General features: G+C 35.9%; 1 protein-coding gene across 26 annotated transcripts in view; it reads right to left on the bottom strand.

Annotated features, from left to right (window-relative positions):
* PARD3 (par-3 family cell polarity regulator) overlaps positions 1 to 23291 on the bottom strand; it is a 444355-nt gene that overhangs the window by 9854 nt on the left and 411210 nt on the right. For all 26 annotated transcript variants that reach the window (XM_035319147.1, XM_035319169.1, XM_035319161.1 and 23 more), the window contains one exon: positions 5388 to 5508. In XM_035319147.1, the coding sequence (XP_035175038.1) occupies positions 5388 to 5508 (121 nt within the window). The remainder of the gene's footprint in view (positions 1 to 5387; positions 5509 to 23291) is intronic.

Here is a 23291-nt window from a genome sequence, read left to right as displayed (position 1 = left end):
AAGTTTCAAGTTCACCTGGGAAAGCAGTAGACATGAGGCCCCCAAAAACTCTGTGTTTCTTTTAGTTCAGCACTAATTAGAAATAGATAAGATTAAACAACATTGCCTGCTTTATGTATGTCAATCCAGTAACTGTATATCAAAATTCAGAATTATAAAAAACATTCTATGGTTCTTGTAAATGTCCTTGAAGGCTGTTTTTATTTCCATCTTTTTGTTTATGTTGCTATGGTAAACAGAACATATAGCATTACTTCTTTTAAAAATACCAACAGGTGTGTATTAATTTAAACACCACATAATAAGAAAATCCCATCCCTTTATGTATTTTTCTCTGGTGTATGTGTAGGAAGCTGAATGGCATGGTTTGGGACTAAGATTTCCTTTCTGTATAATAGCAGCACCAGAAAAAAAATCTTCACTGTGGCAGAAACTAACCATTTAGAGAGCCTTGAAGTTCTGTTTGGGTTATTTACATGCATTGCATGCCTGTGAGCTATAAATATGTTTATTTACAAAATGAAATTATTTAATTTCTTTATAAAAATCTTCTATCTTCATTTTATGCTTCATATAAAATAGAATGAAACTGCTGGGGAATAAAATAAAATAAATATAAAATTTCAAAGCCCAAGTCTGAAATGTGGCAAGAGATGTATGGTATTTCATTAAACTTTCCCATGTTTTACAATTAATGGATATTAATTGCACAACTGATGAGAAACTATCTGTGGAGAGGATGCCCTGCATAACTGGTTTCCTCTCTGAAAGAGACTGAGATAGAAAGAACAGCAACTCAGCTCTTATTCTTTGTCCACTGTAATGTTCCACCAGGTGTTACCTAATATCTTGAATAGCATTTCCTGAACAAGACTCTTAAAACTGATTAATAGTAAAAAGAATGACTATACTGTTTCTCTTTCTCATTAATCTGTAGAGTAATTCTCCAGAATTTAGAGCCTGATGTAAACTTTGCAATATTTGTTTTAAATATATTGCTATTCATTTTCCAGGTAAAATAAATATGTTACAGTGGAAGTTACAGTGATAAAAATCAGGTTTTTGTTTTTCTAAAGGGATTTTAGATTATTTAGAATTCATTACGGCTTTGAATATGTTAAGGACCTGAATACAGGGACAAGAAATGAGTACCACAGATAGAAATAAATAATATTTTTTTTCTTTAAATCTCTCTTAGAGACAAGATCTATACACCAACAAACAGCAGAATAAAACACGTCCGTAGATTTCCCTAGCATTTATCTATCATGTTATTAAGATTTCTGGAATCCTCTATCAAAATCATTCAATAATTTACCTTTCACAAATCTATGCACATAATTAAAGGTATAATCAAATGAGTAAGGTAGTATATTTATTTTGACCCAGCTAGCTGTTATCCTTAGAATAAAAATATCTTTTTATTTGACTCCTAAATATTTAAAGTAGAGTTTGCTAAGCTGCTTTCTTAATACCAGTTTTTTCCAACCATCCAAATAGATTTGACATGACTGGAGAAGAATGTATTTGTGAATGGAAGTTGTCACTTCCCATTTTTAGCACTGAGTTTTGTATTAAAGATGAAAAACTAAACCGCCAACTTTTGTCTCTCCAGAGTCTTTGTGTTTTTCTGATAGACAGTGCACTTCCACAAGCAGGACTGGCAAGCAATTGTAGTGTTTTCAATTGATTAAATATACTATTTTGTTTTAATTGGATTGTTCACTCCCATGACCTTTAGGACTATAATGCTGTGGTTTTGTTATTGAAGGTGGGGATCTGTTAATTAAGATGTGACTAGGCAAAAATACAAGGTATGGAACAAATTACAATAAAAATTCCCTCACCCCAGGACTGGCGCAAGCAAAGATAAACCTCAGCAAACCCAATACTATCCACAAAACAAATAAACAAAGAAAAACAGAAAGACAAAAACAGAAACACAGAGATTCAACTTTGTTGCTGAACAGAAAAATCTACTCCAAAAGAATCCTGCATTGGTATAAAAATTTTCCATAGCAACAGCAAGGGACTTAAACATTAGCAGACATACTGTGACTCTATGTAATTCTATATGCCCAAGTACACATTTCTGCAAACCTGAGTGGAATTAACACCAGCAGCATTAAAATGGATAAATCATACTTGAAGTTATTTTTCTTTTTTTTTTTCCCTGTGCAACATCAGACGTACAGTCTTGCCCTTGTAAGTCTTCTTGTACCTTGTTTTTGATACACCAAAAAAAAGGGGGTGGGCGGGAGGGGGGGCATGTAAGAGGAAAAAAAATCACAAAGCCTGAGAAAGTTATCTTATAAACAAAAAGCTTTTCCATGAAGCTTTGACTCAACCAGAGAACTGTTGGATTTTAGAGATGTCTTTCCATTGTGACAGTTAGTCAGTTATTAAACCTTAACAGTGTGTCATTCAAATGGCCTTGAGCAGAAATGTTGCACTGTTTAATAGACGGTGTTGTCTCATTCCAGCGCTATCACTTCTTGTGTCTGTTAAGCTGCCTCATGCTGTATGAGCTGTTGTAGGCAGTCAAGTATTTTGTTTACTGGCAGGGTAAATACAGCAGGCAAAAAGTCCAGCTCTGTCACAATGCTCATCTACAGAGAAATAACCTTCACTTGACAGGAACAGCCAGAAATGTCTGGGGTTAGGCACGGGTCTCTCTGCCACGGTTATCGCTCAGGGCCAGCATGATGTAGTGCTCTACGGCACAGAGATCTGTCTCAAAACTCTGGAGGAGTCTGACTGTGTTTGTCATAGGTAACTGAGCTGCTGTGTCACAGGACATTAATAGTCTGGGATGAATTGGAGTTGGTGACGTTCACATGATCATTTTGATAATATATTAGTAGGTTCTTGAACTATTGAGCTCCTCTGGATATCCTTAGAGCTGCCAGATTTCCATCAGCATCCATTACTTACACTGCAAACTTTATGTTCATTTACACTTCCTTAAAGTAACCAATAGTCCCACATCACATCAGCACTCTGTTCCCTATCCTCAATCCTCCCATCATCTGTTAATGAGAAATGCAAACTACTTATCACCTCATAGCACACACTCCTCAGTGGATGAAAGATTGTTCTTTTTTTTTTTTCTCCTCCTTCTATTCAAACCAGGTCAGAGTTGGCTGCTATCAAGTGGCTCAAGAGGCATCTCTGGATGCAAAGCCTTTTGTTTATGTAGGCTGCACAAGCCATCTCCCTCAAGTGAAAGCATACTTTTCAACAATGGTCCACATACAGGTGCACTTCTCTCTGCTGTGGTTTGTAACCAACAGCTTACAGATGGAAAAGACTAAAAGGAGGTTGATGAATGCACATAAGTATTTTCCTGCATATGTATTAACTACTTTTGCCTTTTGTGTGTGTGTGTGTGTGTCACTGCTATTTAATAGTACATCTGGATCTGTTTTGAGAGAGTGTCTTAAAGTCCGTCATCTTAGACTAATATGTTAAAGTAATACATTCTCCTTAAAAGAGAGGGTTATGGTTCCTTAACACCAAAATGACTGTGAACTGTTGAAATGGATGAGATCATTGCTTTATCCTTTCCAAGCACTGAGATCTTGAAAGCCTGGAGTACATGATGGAAAAAAAAAAAAAAAAAAAAAAAAAAAAATCAAAAGTACACTGGGCCAATTTTTTTAAAGTACATATCTAAAATAAAACATTTGGTCACCTAAATACTTAACAACAGCAGCTCCTACAAAAGCAACAATGAGCTTCAGAATTAATATTAATACATTAAACTGAATTAGTCACTTTGAGCTCATTTGCATGATCTGTAGAAGGGGAGTAAACAGAGAGATCCCATTTGTTTGAATAAGAGAAAAAGGAAAGGTCAATGTTCTGACCCACAATTTAGGAAATTATTCCATTCCTAAGGTAATCAGCCTGTCATCCAAATAATTCCCTACTCGCTCATTACAAGAAACTATAATAAAAGCCAAGTTGCCTGTGTAAAGTTGCTATGGCATTTAGATATACAACAATTTGGCCCATGACCTTCAGTAGTTAAGTTCCCAAGTCTTCAAGAGTGCAAGTTTTTCTCATAGACAGTTTTCCCAAGAACATAGCTCAAATCTCTCATTTGGAGAATAAACAGCAGTTGATATGCATAATGGGAAGTACCTCCTACACCCAGCACCCCTTCTTCCAAAAACCATTATACTATAACCAAGATGAGCTATCACATTATGTTCACCACATCAAATCAAAAACATCTTATATTTATTCAATTTCAGAGAAGGTTAAGGGTTTTCTAAGCTGGGAAGCAAGAAGCCTATATTCCAATACAGCATGTTAGGTCATTTAGGGATACATTTACCTTTGTTCCTCTCCTTGCTGCATGTTAAAAATACCACAGTTTCAAGTTGGTGAGTTTAAGATGGACAAGGACGCAAAGACTCAACAGGTCAAAAAATCTTCTATATCCACCATAACAGCAAGTAAAGATGTATATGCATGATAATGCCACCTGTGTTGGTTGCAGTGCCTTCAGACACAGGGATGTGGATCTTTAGATATTTCTACCTCAGTCTCACATGCATTATAATGCTAAGTAGCTCTAACATCACCTACGCTCATTTTGGAGATGCAAGAAATTCTACAGTTGTCATGATACAGCTTCTGTTTACTTGGGAATGTGAGCAATTTGTTCACCATCTTTATTGTAGAACTTTGAAACAAAAATACAATATAATATTTATCTCACATTTAAAGGATCCTAATTTAGGATACGTAATTGATTAAAAAGCAACAGTGATTCATTCAATTATGTTAAACAAGATAAGCAGCATGGATTTACATAATTGTATCACTTTGCTGGATCAGATTGAACAGGATTTAAATGATCAATTAGGACGTATATCTCAAGACAGAAGAGTCTCAGCTAATGTAAGTGGCAAAGGGTATTATTATGAGGCATGCATCTCTCATCTTTTTTGCTGTGAAAATACATACCTCTTCCTCCTAAGGAAAAGAATTAATCACAGTGATATTTCTTCAAAGAAAATACCATCTGCAAGTTTACATGATCTTTCTAAATTATTTATCATTGGTATATGTTTTATTTTTATTTTCCTAGAAAATTTCAGAATAATTGATATTGCTTTTGAGGCAAAAAAACCATGTAGTAACTCACAGATTCAAGGGTCTAAACACAGAGCAAATAATGTTATATGCAGAGAGAACAGATGGCTGAAGAAATTTAAAAGTGAAATAAACATAAATGGAACAAAAAATGTGGCCAGCAGAATAGGCAGAAGTCTGGAGGCAGACGACTGTGGGTCCACACTGCCTTGTTCCCAACAAGAGCAGGGACAGAAGTGGTTGGTGCAAGTTTCCAGATTAGGCACACTCTGTACACTTACCCACGGCTGTTCAAAACTGTAAGTACGTCTCCTGTCTTCTACGTCTTCATCTTGTTTTGCTTGCTGAAATTCTTGTCTCAGGCGCTGTATCCGGTCATGATTGTTAGGAGTTGATCTGTTGCTAAAAGAGGGAAGATAGAAATGATCAATGTACTTACGAACTGCCACCTGTGACTGCAAGTTTCCTAGCCAGGCACCACCACTACTGTATGGGGGTACAGACTTAAAAATATTTTCCAGGCATTCAATATAAAAACCTTTATTTTTTTTTTTTATTATGACTAATGTCATCTGACTTATAAACTTCAGACAGTGTAAGGATAGGATGAACAAGCCTATTGCTAAAAATCACCAAAAGTTACTGACATCTTTTCGGTATATGTTACTCCTTGAAATGAAGAGGAATACATGTTACTGTCAGCCTTAACAAAGAGGAAAATTACAAGAAAAGTGCTAATGATCTCTGCTACTGAATAAACATGAAAGATATTTTTCCTATCAATAAACTGTAGCACTGCCACATCTTTATGCACATCAAATTCATTACAATGTCTGAAGGCCTTACCTATACAAAATTTGATTATTTTCCCCAATCAATAAGAGCTTGTCATCCCTTAGCTCTGTTTTTAATAAGTCTTTTAAGCTGATCAGCCTGAAAGCATCGGAAGGCTCCTGGGCCAGTGAGAAGCCATCCCCTTGGCAGCGCTGTGCACAGGACCACATTCAGCATCAGACTGGCTGTTGGCTCCCATTCTGCATCCACTGTTGGGAAGGACTCAGCCCCAGTTACCCTTATGGAAAAGTACAAGTGAATCCTCAGCTCTTCAAAAACATATTTTTTTTTTTTTTTTTCCCCGATGCCTATCACAAGTAATCCTTTCTCCATAGCTCAGGTTTATGTGAAAGTATGGTGAAATATGCACAGGAGTGGTTTATTTCATGGGGCAGAGGGAAAGGGGATTTTTATTAATCTCATTGCCTTTTTTCCATCTGTGCAGCTCTCACCTGACCCCTACAAACCCCACCATATTTCAAACATGTTAATGTGGGAATCACAGGAAGTCTGACAAACAGATAATGTTATATCAAGACTAACCAGAAACATTTTAGTCTCTTATTATGGTATTTTTAAACCCCACATTTTAGTGTTTATTTCAAAAGAGATGATGAGGAATGGTCAGCTATTACGTTCTTTTGAAAGAGAAATCTACAGAGATGCAATGGAAAACAATTCCATAGATCCCTGTTCTGAGATACAGGGCACAATAAAACAGAGAATTAATATCCCAGGTGTTCTGTCATATGAAAAGAGATAATTCCGGAGTCCATTTGTGAATGTTTGCCACATCTTTCCATACTGGGAGGTACAGTAGACTGGAGGACATAGATGTTTGATACATTACCTTCCACTCTTTTCAGTGTCATTAAATTGAGCTTATCATTGCCTGGTTAGCCAAACAGAAAAATTAGCATGGTTCTAAAATTAGCATGGTTCTAGCAAAGAAGAATTTTTAAAGCTTATTTTTTCCTATGAAACAAAAGACAAAGAAAATAAAGGAATTTGGGGATTATTTTTTTTTTTTTCCAGTTTGGAACCTCAAGAAATGTTTTATTTATAGGTTAGGTCAATTCTACGTGCAGATTGCAATTTTGAAAAGTACAGCTAAAAGAGTGCTTTATTTAGAACAGGTGGAAATGAGGCACTATGGCACTTTCAAAATTTCCCCTTCGTTGTAGGTGTTTGGCTAATTCTATTTCCTTAATTCAGCTTAATTTTGTGGAACAGCTTATCTCTCTTTGCAGTTGTATGTTATGTAAATTCATTCTTTATTGTCAAATTCTGTCCAGCTTTTCTATATAAGCATTTGTTTTTTCCCATGCACAGAACTTTTAAAAATGCAGTCATCACAATCCAATCCAAGATGTGCAAAATATTTCACAATGGTCTGTTGATTTTTAAAAATGGTACTGTTAATCTAACAAACAAATAGTCCGATACATTCTATACACACAGTGTTTTTTATAAGCTACATTGCATTTAAAATTAAGGGTTAGTATTTGAGGTGTAAGAATATGTTTGAAGGAGAAATGCCCTTGAACTGCAGTGTGAAATTACTAGCATAGCAAAGCGCTGTACATAGACACCTTGAAGTACTCAAGCTGATCGGTAAGTAATCAGTCTTTCAATCATGTTTATTTCAGACTCTAACGGATCACAATGCAAATGTGACACTTTCACATTCCATGTCAAAGAAAAATCCTACGGAAAACCATAAAAAGTACTGAACAAAAGCCTATGCATCATAAGGAACAGACATATTCTACCAGCTCCAAAATGGGCTAATGGAAGGGTTATTACAGATATGGGGACTTCTGTACCTTTTGTAATTGTTATTAATGAAAAGAATTACGCAAACAAAGAAATAGCAAGAAAGTTCATAGTGTCCATGCCATGAAGCTAAAATGTACATCTCTTGCAGAAAACCAAAAGCATGAATTTGACACCCTTTACAGTGGGGAGGCAGAAATAGGAAGGACAAGAAGGGTCCTGGGATTAACTCTACAGACCTAAGAACAACTTATTCTAATGACATTAAAAAAAAAAAAAAAATCAAGCTGATGTAAGAAAAGTTATTCAGAGTTATTAAAAAGGCTTGAAAATAGAAGATAAATCTTTTAACAATAGTTCTATTTTATCACAAAAGCAAAGGACTTGACCCAAATTTAGAAAATTGCAAAAGAAGTGAATAATAAAAAGGAATATTTCACAGAAAAGGAAGAGCTAAATTAAAGGACAAAACCACTTCTGTATCTACTCAAATTTCTTTTCACTCAAAAGTCTGAGGCACATAAAGCAAGGTCAAGTGAGCAGTTGCATAATAATAATAAATAATAAAAAAGTTTAAAACATTTTATTTAGTAGAGAAAAAGGGAAAAGGAAGTCAGCTAGGGTCTAAGATACCTTTAAGAAAAAAGGATTATTTAAGTATTTAGCTAAGGTTAGTTTTCTCATTTCCATTTTCTTCTCAATCATGTCCTCATTCTCTTGGTTAAACTGTTCACCTCTGAACACTTTTCCCACTCTTTCCCACTCTTTCTTTTTTCACTCTTTCCCCTTTCCCACCAGTTTGCACATCTCCATCCTGGCCTGCCATGCTGTTTCCTATTTCTTTCCATGTCTCTCTTCATCCAGTTAATTTTATAATTAATGCTTTTATTTTTATTTTTATTTTTTATGTACTGTCTGTCTCGTACTGCAATTTTTGAGGTCTTCTCCACTCAGGAAACATTTGGTACACCCCCTTGACAACTCATTCAAACCCCAGTCAATACTTACTATTTTCAAAGGGAGGGAAATACAGTAATCATAATTATAATGATTATAATAAGAAGCAGGCACATTAAAAAAAAAAAAAAAAAAAGAAAGAAAGAAAGAAAAAAAAAAAAGTGAGAACCTAACTTTATTTTTTTTTGTTTGTTTGTTTTGAGATGTTCTGTTTTATTTACCATTTTATGCAAGTCACTTCATTATCCCTTAGGATAGATCCAAACAAATTATATCCAAAGTGTCCTCAGCCAGTATAAGGCTGAATTTTGACTTGTTGGATGAAGAGGCCAAGAGAGGCAGGGTCATATCAACAAACAGACTACTAGGATTCAGGTGTTCCCAGTGCTTAAATTCCCTTTTGACTTTGGCAGATGTATTGTGCAAGTCCTTGAAAGTTTAATTAAATGTACCGTGATTTGTTTGAGCTTTTCATTCAAAGGAACTGAAAATCTGAAGGCAAATCCACCTCAAAGAATGCAGGACTACAAGTGGGAAGGAAGGAGGCTAACTTGAAATCCATCCAAAGTTTATTGAAAATTTGACCTATGGTAATGTTAAAAACTTCAACAAAACTGGAATTACAGCTGTCTACAGTAACCACAGCTTGCCTAAACAGTACTTCAGTTATGAACCTTCCCCTATGCCTACTTAGGATGTTTATGAACTTTGAGAAGACAATTAGCACCTCCTAGCATGAGATATAAGCTATGTATTTCTTCAACATGCTTTCATAATTTTAAGTGTTCTTAAAAGAAACAAAAAACAAGAAAAGGCATTAAGGGGCAAAGTAGATGGGGTTGCAAAGGAGCTGGGTGTCATTGCACCACTTCTCTGTTCAGCACCCCATTGCCTTCCATCTGTAGATGGCACATTCTACAATCAGCTACGTTTTGTACTTCAAAACATACAACCACCAGCATGGGCTAAAAATGCAACTGTAAGCAAGGCTTAGATAGTTAAGGGCTGTCACATATTTCCAGAAACAAGCAGCTGTAGCAATGGCCATCAGAGTTTCAGATCATTAAGCAATGTCTCAGTGTGATGTCATGCACTGATGTACAGAGTTGTAATGCTTTCAAAACAGACAGATTCTCAGTGTGATAAAGTAGATACAAACATGCTACTGAACAGGGATGACTAAAGCTTTGGAAAAAAAAAAATTATTGGCCTGAAAAAGCATAGAAAAGGGTCTTAACAACATCACCAGGCAGTTACAACATGACTAGAATAACCAAAAAGTTAACAGTGTTCTTTACACCTTGAAATCTTCTAACACAGATTTGAGCTGTCAGGAACTCTCTGGTCTGACGGGCTGCTTAGATCTCTGGATAGCAGTTATAAAACACAGATGGGTTCTTATTTACTTCAAGCTAGCAAACAAATACCACCTATTTGTATAAAATAAATTTATTTCTCTTTGGACAGATAGCTTGCGTCACATTAAAAATCAAGAGCTGAATGCGAATCTACCTGTATCTACAGCTACAAAGCAGCAGAAAAAGAGCTGATTTCCAACCCAAGGAGGATTAATGCTGTCCTTACTCTGGTGGCTGTCCATTAGCTGGCACCGTGCACCCTTACCAATGTGCAGGACTAGTTGAGTGCCTACAAAATGGGCCCTTTCCTTCTGGCTTGAGCAGGATGTAAACAGCACAGCAGAAAGCAGAGTGGTGATAATCTAATACAAAGGCTCCTGCTACATTTAATGAAACTCGAGCACCCTCTTACCACAGTGCTTACTCCAAGCAGATGGATTTCTCTGTTTCAGATGGCCCTTGAGGGCAGATAAACAGAAACTGTCAAGTTGTTGCAAAAAGCCATGAATGTAAAATAAAATGAAAGTATGCCCTTTACCAGGCTTAAAGTTAGCACCTTACTTCACTGCACAGACTGCTGGTCTGATCACCTTAAACAGACTTGTTAATCATTGCTGACACAGATAACTGTGCCCACACACTGCAGTGTTAGTGATGGCTGAGCAGTGATGGAGGTTGCACTGTCTCCTTCCTGCCAGCATATTGGCAGAGCAGGTTGGTCTTTTCCTACAGTTTTGTTCTATGACTTATTTTCTGACAGCTAAATACCAGTCCTCAAGCTTAAAATACTGTTGGTCGTCTCCTCCCAGTTTGCTACATACAACGCTTCTCTGAGACAACAAGGAATAAGTTTTGCGTGAACACACTGATATTAACACGTATGGGCACGACACACAAACAGGTCTGACCACAGCCAGCATCATATAGAAGAGCTGTTGCATGACTAAAGACTCAATACAGTCAATTTGAGAAAAAAATCAGTTGAGCAAGAGATGAAATTTGTTAAGACAACAACTGTAACATGGTGTAATTGTACTTGTAACATGTAAGGAAGCACAGAAAGATTTATCCTAAACTACATTTGTTTTTCTTAAGTGTCAAAAGAACTTTTTGGGAATAAGGAATTAAAAGGTGGAAGAGTGGAAGAGATGTGTAAAAAAAAAAAAAAAAAAAAAAAAAAAAGAAAAGAAAATGTATCAATTACAAAACTGCAAATAAAAATAGCTTCTCTGAACAAGCTTCATTAAGTTTTATCAGCTAGTATCTTGGGGTTTTACACTCAAACCACAGGTCATAAATTCACAGTAAATCCCCCATATGTTCACCAAACACCTGAATTCAATTTCTCTTCTAGTTGTAAGAAACTGAATGTGCTGCTCAAATTAATTATGCATGCAAAGTTAGCTTCTAACAAGGGCAGCTTCTTACATGCTGAAGGGTATACATCCTATCTGATTTTTTTTTTTTTTTCCCAGATCTTTTTCAATCTTAGCTTATTTCTACTGTTCAGGAGGTTATAAAATCCTTCTCTCCTGCCATTGCATATTTGCTGAAATATGAATGAATACAGAGCATTATATATCTTTTAAAGTCTGCAAGTCTTAAATGCAGCTAAATTCAGGGATTGGCTTAATGTGACAGGAGAGATCTAACACATTACCTGCACACATACCTACACACTTTAGCATATTAATTCCATCAAAACAAAGATTTAAAGCCTGGGATATATGTCAACATATATGAATGTGAAATCAGATCTTTAGGAACTTTTATGTCATTTCCAGTTTACTTTCACAGTGGTAGTCATCAGCTCCAATACCAAACACACTACAAAGAAGCTCTTCAAGTGCCCATACGCACTCACTTCCTTCAGTGGCTGAAATGTCTTTTCAGATTTTGACATTGAGATTGATTGATAACTTCACGCTAATTTCAAGAGAGTATATCATTAAAAGTCAAAAGCATATGTCTCTATTCTCAGTACTAAAAAGGTAGTCTCAAATGCTGTTAATTCAGCACTTGCTTAAGATGTGATAGCTATAAACAACACAGAGGGATGGAGCTGATGGGGAGGTCACTTCACTAGAACAGTTTCTTCAAACTCTCCAGACAAGATTTCACTTCAAGTCCCTATGTGGCCATTCTGTAGCAGGACCATCATTTTACAAACAGTGAAATTTGAAGAATGCACCCAAGACCCTTTTTATTGCCACCATCATTCTTCCTTATTAGCCTGTCAGAGCCTGCACACCGGAGACAGAAATCCAGTCTTACTTTTCAGGGGAATTCTTCTACTAAAAAGAAAAGCAAAGATTTTAGGAGTTTGCTATAAACATCTGAAAACAAGATACTCAGCTACTGGGTTATCACACAGTCTGAACCTTCCTTCAGAGCTGTTAGATTTTGCAGATACAAGCTAAGGCAATTTTCAACTACATAAAACTTGTTACAGCTGTTGTTATGGGGTATTGCATTTCTGAAGTTAACAAAAGAAAAAAAAAAAAAAAAAGGAAAAAGGAAAAAAAAAGAAAAAGAAAAAGAGAACACCACATATAACCTAAACAAAAATGTGACACCTAACAGTGAATTTCATATCAAAATATTAGGGAAATAGCAAAACCATACCTACAAAGATTTAATAAATCATGGGAAAAGAAAATAAAGTTTAAATTTCAATCAAGCTAAGGAAAATTTAGTATTTTTGATTCTATCTGAAATACAAAGTTCCATCAGAGGCAGGTGACGAAGCAGGCTCTGATCTTACAAATTTCTTCTCATCCTAAATGGAACAGACAATGTTGGTTCCAGTGCTGTAATGTCTGATAAATATCCACAATTAGTCATCACAGAATACTTTGTGTCAATACGAGGAGGCTTGCCTGGCCCAATAATACAAATATATTTAACAAAGACCACAGAGTATAAATCCTCTCCTGGACTAGATGGCCATTCCTGTGCCAACAGAAGGGATCATCGGAGCGATCCCAAGCAAGCTTCAGGTGACGTCAGCCATCGTCTCTAAGCTAATCCAACTGCTTTGCTGGAAGCTATTTAGGGAGTGCTCTCTCCAATCTCCTCTCCAGATGAGATGTAGGGCAGGAATCTTCGTCAGTGGAGCTGCAATAAGCAGTCAGGGAGTGGTAACTTAAAGCACACCAGCTATTTGCAAAAAAAAGACATCCGCCTGTAGCCAGCGCCACCTGGATAGTGTGAATGTTGTTACATAGGGACAACCCATCTTACTCCAGCACACCTTACATGACTTCAGCTATGGAAACGTGGTAACAGTTTACAGTATAAAATCTGCTTGACAGCCAAATTCTATGCAACATTATGAAGTGGAAAAAAAAAAAAAAAAGCCTGTGTCTTTTCACAGGTGGATCCTGACTGCATCTTTTGATTTGAAGGATGCACTGAAACTGAGTGACTAATATACTATCCTTGTAAATGGTGAAATTTATTTTCATTCCAAAGCCAAAAAAATCTTTAAAAGGTATTTAGGTCTTGCTTAACTCACTGACATAAGCTATACTTGAAATATATATATATATATATATATATATATATATATATAACATTGTTTTACTTCTCTTTAACTACTGATAAAAGCTTAGGAAATAGATTTCAGGGTGTTGTAACTAGCAAAATGCAACAGAATGTTTTTGACTCATAAGCATGTGCCCTCACTAAAAATGACATTTTTATTTTAAAGTACAAATAGAACTACAGTATCAAGCAGTACATCACTAGAGAAACTGTGATGTATAGGCAAAGACATCTCTTTAAAATGCCTGAACATATAAAAAGATCATACATTACACAAAGTTCACGTGGCATCCACAGTTCCTAGCAGCAGCTAATATAGTTATGGCATAATTATTTCTGTTTTTTGACAGAGAGGCTATTGCATTATATATCTCCAAATAATATTGTGATTGATTTTACATTACATCTTACTCTAACAATAGACTAATTTCCAAGTGCAAAATGAGAAGTTGTCCATTAAAAACAAACAAACAAAAATGACTGGCCTAAGAATGCCAGGGCTAGGTCAAAGCTTCTTGAGGTTTCAGAAATCTGAAACTTGGGAAATATCTCTCTGCTAGGAGCATCAGTAGCTGATGAGAAAATCTACATAAAACAGAGAAATGTGGAATCACTGTTTTATTTTTGGCAAAAAATAATCTGCAACCTCTAAATAAAACTTTAAATCTGAGCATATTGTTAAGCATTTCATCAGTTAGTGTCTGTGCATGCAGTTTCCCTTATGACTCAAGTATGAAAAAATCAAAATCAAAGCTAAGATTGATTACTTCAACTGGTGCTTAAATTCACATGGCTGGTGCCTTCTTATGAAGTTGATTGCTAAGATTTACACTGACTAACAAAAAATTAATTAAGAGTTTTAATTAAGTAATATTTATATCTGGAGATAAAAAATCTTTATGATATCTTGTAAAACAAATGTTTTGGGGGTAAATTCTTTACAGCATTTTACTGTAAAGATGATTTTAAAGATTTTAGTAAATTTTAATCACTGGAATTATTTTTTCAGATGTACTGTGCAGGATGCTCAGTAATTGTCGATGGTTTGCTATGTTTTGAAATACCGGATAAGAAATACTGAAGTCTTATCTTTGTTATTCTTGGGCGGCTTAGTCTCATCCCAAGCACTGATTTCAGATACCCAAATGTGTGTATTTCTTTCACTGTAGAATACAGTTTTTACTTGTAACACCATTTTACTGGTTTACCAAGACAATTAGCTTGATAAAGGCTATAGGAAAGCTAAGCTATTTACAAGGAAAAGGTAAAGGCAGGATTTTTGTCAACAAAATTTATTCAGATAAAAGGTAAGTGTGACATTAAAACTAGATATCTAGGTCCTTTGTGAGGGAAATATACAGAAATAAATTACTCCAGGGTAGAAATTCACAGCACCTGTCTTAGGATGCAATTACTCACCCTTGAGAGCTCATTAGTTCTCTTCATTGACGAAGAAGTGTAGAGTGACGAGCTCAGACTTCAATAGGTAGATTTAGACAACTATATGAGAGCAGATGAATCGTACCCTAGATGACTAATTTGGACTCAAGGTAGATGAAAAATGAATTCTCCTGAGAAAGTCTAGTGCCAGCAACGCCTGGTAGAAGGTGATAGTCAACTGGCATGGCAGTATAACCTAACCATTTAGTCCTTAGGCAGGAGAAATAATTAGAATAAAATTTTCTGCCCATCTGTGATCCATGGTCACTCAGCCTCTCTGTATTTGAGTAAACATATCTATAAATCGGCAAAGCGATTCTGAGAGCCTGCATAAAGTGGGACCAAGGGACATGGTTTAGTGATGAGACTCGGTAGGTTCAGGCTGACGGTGGGACCTGATGATTTGAAGGTCTTTTTCAGCCTAGTTAATTATATGTTTTTGTTCTAATTTGCTTTACTACAATTTTACTGATTTTAGAGAATATACTTAGAGAATATATTTAGAGAATGCTACTGTTTGTAATTCAAATTTATATTTAATTATATATTTAATGTACTTTAGCTTTTGGTTAGCCCTGAAGTGGTCAGGCAGTTAGACTGGAAGGTCCCTTTCAACTGAACCTTATTCTATTCTATTCTATTCTATTCTATTCTATTCTATTCTATTCTATTCTATTCTATTCTGTTCTATTCTGTTCTGTTCTGTTCTGTTCTGTTCTGTTCATTTATAGGGGAAAAAAAAGCACAAAGAGTTTTAGTTTCTGAAACATACAGATATAGAAGTCTTGCCTGAGATAAGCCAAGGATTGCAACATAACAGCTTCTGTGGTTAAGATCTCCTTGGTACAGATCATTTGTATTTCAACTTTCACATTACATCAACAAATGCTATAAGGTTTTTTCTAGTAACATAATTGCCTTTTTTTTTAGTAAACAGAAGAAATGAAATATGTATAATAAGTAATTCTACTTAGTAATTCAGATTTATTTTGCATGATATTGACGTTATGTTACAAAGTTACAATGGTATCATTTCATGTTGTTATTCTTACAGTCTTCAGTTGATAGTTTCATTTTGACACCATAATGGTGTCTCTGGGGATTTTGATGACAATATGTTTTGACATCATGTTAAAATATATCCAAATTGATATCACTTTATTTTGTCATCATTACATAGTTTCAGTTGGATTTCTAAGATACTGCTTTATTCTGACACCATTAATTAGGAAGATTTTAGCCCTAGTGGAAAGAGCTAAAAAAGAAAAAAAAGAAAAAAAAAAAAAGTTTTTAAAATGCTAACCACAGCTGTATAGCATGCATTGCTGCTGTTGAAACTTGTACAGGCCAGATATCCCAAAATATAACAGATTAGTCACATAATACAGATCAACAGTCAGATCATAAAAACATTAAAATGTTTTTTTCTTCTAGAGCTTGATAATAAATTTGGTACTGTAATTCTATTTCAGACACTTCAGGCAGGAGGCCCAGCAGCTAACATGCTGCCACAAACCAGAACCTTCTGTTGCTGTTGGAGTGTCTGACGTGCGCACACTTCATGATTCCCTCTATAGAAACCAGAAATTATTTCCTGCATGCTATTAAAATGTGAGATTCCTAATTCATAAGCTTCACTGAAATGGAAATTGCTACATACGTAAATCTAACTGAGGAACAGCAATGCCAGTTCCAATACAGTGCTCTGAAATGCAACACTGGAGTTGAGCCTTAACTAGCACAAACCTGTCTAGTCCCATCGAATCTAACAAAGCTTTGAGAGTTTACAGGCATCTCCAGATCTGACCAAGAGTTTTGGAAAGGTTTTAAGGGAAGAAATCATGAACAATTGTGAGTTTGGGACTTCTTGTTACCAATATGAAATTCAGGGATTGATTATGAAACGATTTGCTACAAAAATGATCTGGTAAGTTATCCCTGGGCTAAGGATGCATGTCACACCAGTTTGAACAAGTCCACATACAGCAGTATCCCTAAGTTTCTTCATTCTGCTATTTACTAGTTCTTGAATCTTTTCTACAATGAATTAAAGAGGAATTTCAGGGAAATCAACAGATTACATGTACTAAGTATATTTATTCATACCGCAGCCCAAGTTTTACTTACCAAAATGATTGCTGATAAAATCTCTAATTTTAAACATTAATGCATTAGATTTCTCTACCATTCAAATCTGATCAAAGGGATTAAAGAATTTCTCCTTTTCCCCCCACTCTCCTAAAGCATAATACTTAATAGAAATTGCTTGTATTATTGTATTTCAGACATCAGTCTAGAACTGAGACAATCCCTTGATACCAGATCATGAATAAAGCATTTAATGGACTGTACTTGTCAAAGGACATACTAAGCATTTGATCTACACAGTAAACAAATGTCTGTGAAAAACAACCCCCCAAAATAAAAGTTTGCCATTGCTACTCATTATTTAAAATATTTTCCCTTCATCTCTTATTTCAAGATTAAGGCTCTAAAGGCATTAACAGGATGACAGAATCACATGGAGATGTAAATGGAATTTCTCAAACAGTTGATAGCAGCAATGTATATTCCAGGGAAACAACTAATACGTCCATATAAAGTTCATACGTAATGACTTTCCTGTAAAAGGAATTAATTGTTATAACACCAAAAACTGTATAATTATTAAATGAATGACAGAAGGCTACGTTGTACCCTGACATTCTAATATGCTCCACATCTTCTTTAAGAGATTCCTTGGGGTACTTCCAGGGAAGAAGATCTCCTGCCAGCAGAACAAAATGAAGCTACAGAAATGGGAGCATGTGTAACTGTGAACCCAGTTGCTACGTACCTACAAAATGCTCTTTCATGATCCCAAAAGACAAGATGTAATATTACAGACGAGTAACAGCAGCTATTAACATAAGCAATACTGCAGAGCCAGTTCCATTTCATGCAAATTATAGACTTGTTTCTACTGGCATTGACCATTCTTCACCAGCAAAAAACAAATAGGCAAACAAATTGTCTGAGATGCATATATGGAAGAATATGGGTCTTCCCATATTCTTCATATATGGAAGAATATGGGTCTTTTAACAAATGTTTGTATTTATTAAAAACAATGTATAAAATACTTTTTCCACCTCTTCAGTTTAAAAGCTCAGTGGATATTCTTCAATTACCTTAAAAATAGGATTTAAATTGTTTTTGTTGTTGTTGTTGTTTATTTTTTTTTTTTTTAATATAATGAGCTTTATTAATGCAATGAGCTGTTACATGAAAGACTAGTGAAATACCAACACAAAACTTCACTGGTATTTGTGATTAATCTCTGAAATAAATTCATGGTGTAGTGCTGTCTCTGTATTCCAAGGGTTGTATTGTAACAGCTCACATTGTATTTTTTGTCACATGACTGCCATGATGTTGTAAAGAGGCCAGTAGTATAAGACACCTGACTTACAAATGGTATAAGAAAGCTTGTGTAAGCACTAGTTTTAATAAACATGCGTTCTCTCCTACAAAAGGTAACAACTCCATGAATTTCTGTGGGAATTTTCAAAATGAACTAGGCAAGACAAGTTCCAGAGAGCAGTTTGTATTGCTATGATGCTAACTCAGATAAAGTTCAGTTCCCATGTAATTTTCCCATTTGAACTGCACAGTGATTTGCTTTTCAGGGAAACCAAACCCAGGAATTTAAGGTTACATAAGACAAGAATGACAAATATCCTTAGGAAGCAGGACCAACAAAGATCTGATCTTTTTTTGCCCTTCAAATATGTATTAGGTGGATATAAAGGAAGATCATGCCAGAGTCCTTCAGCCCCTCCCTATCTTCACAGCAGGCAATACTGACTCCAGACACCCCTACAGAGGATGGAAATTCAAGGAAATCACAGCAGCTCAGGGCAGCCTTCATTTCCATCATTTGTGTTGCCACTTTGTAGAAACATGAGCAGATCCCCAAAACCACTCTCCAAACCACAAAATACGAGTTTCTGAGCACTAGATAAAAGACTAGCTTCTTACATAGGAAAAGTATTTATCCTTCAGCATGAAGGTATGAACGTATGACAGTGACTGAAAAATAAGGATCAAAGGATCCTTTTTTTTTTTTTTCCCTCCTAATCAAGCAATATAATTTTCAAGCCAATGGCACAAATAAAATAATAATAGCCTCAAGACTTACATAAGGCCTGAACCCAAGACAATCAAGGACAGAGACACAAATCTGGTTATCTGATTAGATATAAGCAACTATACTTCCCCAGGTTGTGTACAGGTAATTGCTTCTTTTGCAAGGACTGTAAAAGCCTGTTTTGAGATAACAATGCAACTCATTAGCTCATGGTAAAATAAACCAAATGGCATGTCTTATTTTACAGCTATGGCTCTATTACTAGTGCACAATTCAGGTCGCATTTTTCCTGACTCTATCACTCCTAGTAAATTACTTGCACTTGATGTAGAGGAGCCATAAAATGTGCAGAAAACAAAACTTGGGCCATTTTAATTTAAATCCTCATAATGGCAGGTCAAATTTATGTGAACTCTTTGGTGAATTGGTTCCTTTATTAGTACCCAGTTTAATTCAAATTGGAGTTTTCTACGGAAGATTAATTAAATATTAATCAAAAGTCCAGGGCAGTCTACGCTTCTGTTCCATTAATCTAAATGTGACTCTATACAGAACCACAATAACTTTTTTTTTTCCTGCACCCTATTTTAAATAAGGTTTTTATTTTTTTATGTTTTATTTTTTTCCATTATGGTGCACCTCCGTGTAAATGCAGACATGCTATTTACAGTGTGTATTTTAAAGGTCATGATTTCTTTTCCCTTTCCAATTAAAGCTGCTCTTAATCACAATTAAGCTTTCAAGAAACAATTAACAGAAGTCAAAACTTTTCTCCATCAATATGTTGAAGAGATGTACAGCATGCACCCTCTATTACCACTGGTGTCACTGAACTAATTATGTGATGTTAAGGTTCACCTTCTTGGGTGTAAATTTTGGGTTGAGTTGACACTAAAAAGAAACATCAATTTATTAGGAGATAAAACTTGTTCTGCAGTAATGGAACAGCTGTGTATATAAATTTATTGCAGCTTAATGTTCTCACACATAAAGCAATTAGAGCTTTCTGACAGGCAGACTTGCTAAGTATAGTGTGTAGCATATAGTAATATGCAGTTACAGGCACAACATATTTAAGATTGATCATATATATTCTGTACAGTAATATCCACTTCTCCAGCCTCTCCACCCTAGATGTGCTCTTAATTAACATAAATGTATTCTTATAGTCATGTGAAATTCTCCTCTGTGGAGAAACTTTTTTATGGCATCATTTTACTCATGGATACCTCTGTGCTATATTTGGCTTCTACATCTGCAGGAATAGATATGGTTTGGTTCCTTTAGGCAGGCTTAATTTATTTATTTATTTATTTTCACACAAAGGATAATGTAGGAAATAATGTTGTCATCAGATTGGTTTAAAAAATGCAAAAGTAAAACCATATACAGTGTTCAGAATAACCACCTCTACTTCTAGAACAATAGAGTATGAGCTCATGAAATAAACTGTAGCCATCCAGCATCACTTCCTCTCATCATGTGCTCTCTGCTACCTTTAGTTGCCATCAAATAGCCTTCAGGATACTTTTCCTGCCTTCCTATCTTCCCTACAAGATAATTGTGTTTAACTTAAGCCAAGGACTGTGGTTTTGAGAATATTGATCAGGAAGACTAGAAATGGAAACTGAGCATTATGGAACATTTGTGTTCCAGACTAATGGTATATGACACCTTTCCTAATCTTGAAAGCTTGGGATTTGTTAGATATTGAAACATTTCATTCTACAATTACCTTAAAAGAGGTTATAGAGAGGTGGGGATCGGGCTCTTCTCCCAGGCACCAAGTGATAAGACCAGGAGATATGGCCTCAAGTTGCATCTGGGGAGGTTTAGGTTGGATATTAGGAAAATTTCTTTACAGAAAGAGTTTTGCAGCATTGGAATGGCTGCCCAGGGAAGTGACTGAGTTCCTGGAGGTCTTCAAGAAACATGTAGCTTTAGAACTTAGTAGCATGGTTTAGAGGTGGACTTTAGTACAAAGTTAAATGTTGGACTAGATGATCTTTGAGGTCTCTTCCAACCTGAAAGACTATATGATTGTGTGGATAAGTGGGTAATTGAGATAATAATTTTCCAGTTGATGGCTAAATATTTGGTACTGATTAGACTAAATAGAATTTTCCAAAAGAATGTTCTGAAGAAAAAAAAAAAAAAAAAAAAAAAAAAAGAATTTCATAATAAGTGGAGGTACAAATGTGTTATTTGCTTTTATTTCAAAAATTCCTAAGAGACTTCCTGTTTATTTAATAGCTCAAAGTTGTTCCTTGCCTGATTTCAATACATTTACTCATGAACAAACACATGTACCTTGTACTAGACGTCACACTCATCCTTCATTTTAGCACATTTATATTATGTTTGCATTTATGTGCAAACCTATTGGCTGACTGATGTGACACACTGTACTGGGTCTGGCTGGGATGTTAACTTTCCCTGCAGCAGCCCATACAGTGCTGCGCTCTGCACTTGTAGCTAGAACAGCAGTGGTATCACACCAGTGTTGTGTCTGCTGCTGAGAAGTGCTGGCACAGCATCAGGACTCTCTCTGACCCTCCTAGGGGGTGGGCAAAAAGTGAGAAAGAAACATCAGCAGGGCAGCTGACCTGAACCAACCAAAGGGATATTCCATACCATATGATGTCACACTCAGCAATAAAAGGTGGAAAAAGGAAGAAGAGGGGAGGGGTGGGCTCTCGTTGCGAAAACGTCTGTCCTCCTCCCGAACACCGGCTACGTGCGTTGAGGCCCTGCTTCAAGGACATGGTCAAGCATCGCTCGTTTGTGGGAAGTAGAGAGTAATTTCTTTCCTCTGCACTTCCACATAGCCTTTACTTGTTTTGTGTTGTTATTCCCTTTTCCCCTCCCTCTTTCCCTTTCCCCTTTTTTCCCTTTAGTTGAATTGTTTAATTAATAATATTTCATTAATAATATTTTTTTTCCTCTAATTAAATTACCCTTATCTCAACCCATGAATTGTTCTTTCCTTTACTTCTTCCCCTCCTCATCCGAGGAGGGGGAGTGAGAGAGCAGTTGTGGTGTTCAGCTGCCTAGCACAGTAAAACCACCACACACACACACATCAGTTAATTGGAATTTCTCTATCTGTTACACCTTTCAAGAGTCATTTCTTAAATCTTTAGTTAGAGGACTAGATCAAATGGCTGGGAGATTAGTGTTGTAAAATAACAGCATGACTTTTTTAGGCTAGGATTCTCAAAAATATTTCAGATAACTACTGTGTTTCATCATAGGTTGGAGCTGATTTAAGTGTTGGCTGCTGTAGAGAAGTGCTGCCTTCAACAGCTCAATATTCCCATCTCAACCTTGAGCCACAAAGCACTCATGAAATCACATGGGTATCCAAATCAAGGAGCTGAATGAAAAATATTACTTCTTTTCTTTTCTCTTCTTTTACAGGATTTTTTTTCAGAAAGATCTTTTCCCTCTGACCATGAGCAATAGCATCAGAAGGCACATGTGACATGAGACACAGGAAAAAGCAGAGATTTTTTTTCTTTTCTTTTTTCCTCCACAGGGACTGCTCTCTATTACACACTTTCTGTACATCAACGGAAGGGGATGCTAACTCCTCTGGCAGCCTTAAGGAAGCCAGGGTTAAAGCAGAAGAGGAATCTACCAGAGTAACTCTGCACTTACAGGAAAGAGGAAACTCTGGAAGCACACTTGGTAGTATGAAGTCAACAAATCAGTGCTGAGGTGTTCAGAGTTCATTTAAAATTGAAATCATTAACAACAATTAAAACTGAAATTTATGAAGTAGGAAGATTGGCAGGCATCTACTTTACATATGTACTTTATAAAAACTACAGTGCAGTTATTTTTCTTTTCCAAAACAGCAGCACTCTAAAAAGAGGGAAACTACACAGCAAAATAGGTAACAACTTGAGCTTTGATGTTGCCATTATCATTCTGTCATCAGAAATGCATGATAACTCAATGCCAGGATAACAAGATTTTTCATTTCACTGTCATTTCTACTTCTGTCTCTGAGATGTGACACAGGTCAGTGAATCTGAGCACAGAGCAGAAGTCAAGAATTTTCAATTCTGACAACTCTGGAAAAGCTATTCTTAACCTCTCCTGTGGCAGCTTTAGGAATCGCTATCTGAAAAATCCAACAA

Source organism: Oxyura jamaicensis, chromosome 2, assembly GCF_011077185.1.
Source record: "Oxyura jamaicensis isolate SHBP4307 breed ruddy duck chromosome 2, BPBGC_Ojam_1.0, whole genome shotgun sequence".
Taxonomy (NCBI): Eukaryota; Metazoa; Chordata; class Aves; order Anseriformes; family Anatidae; genus Oxyura; species Oxyura jamaicensis.
Note: the sequence above shows the minus strand (reverse complement) of the source record. Positions and strands in the feature narration are given on the sequence as shown.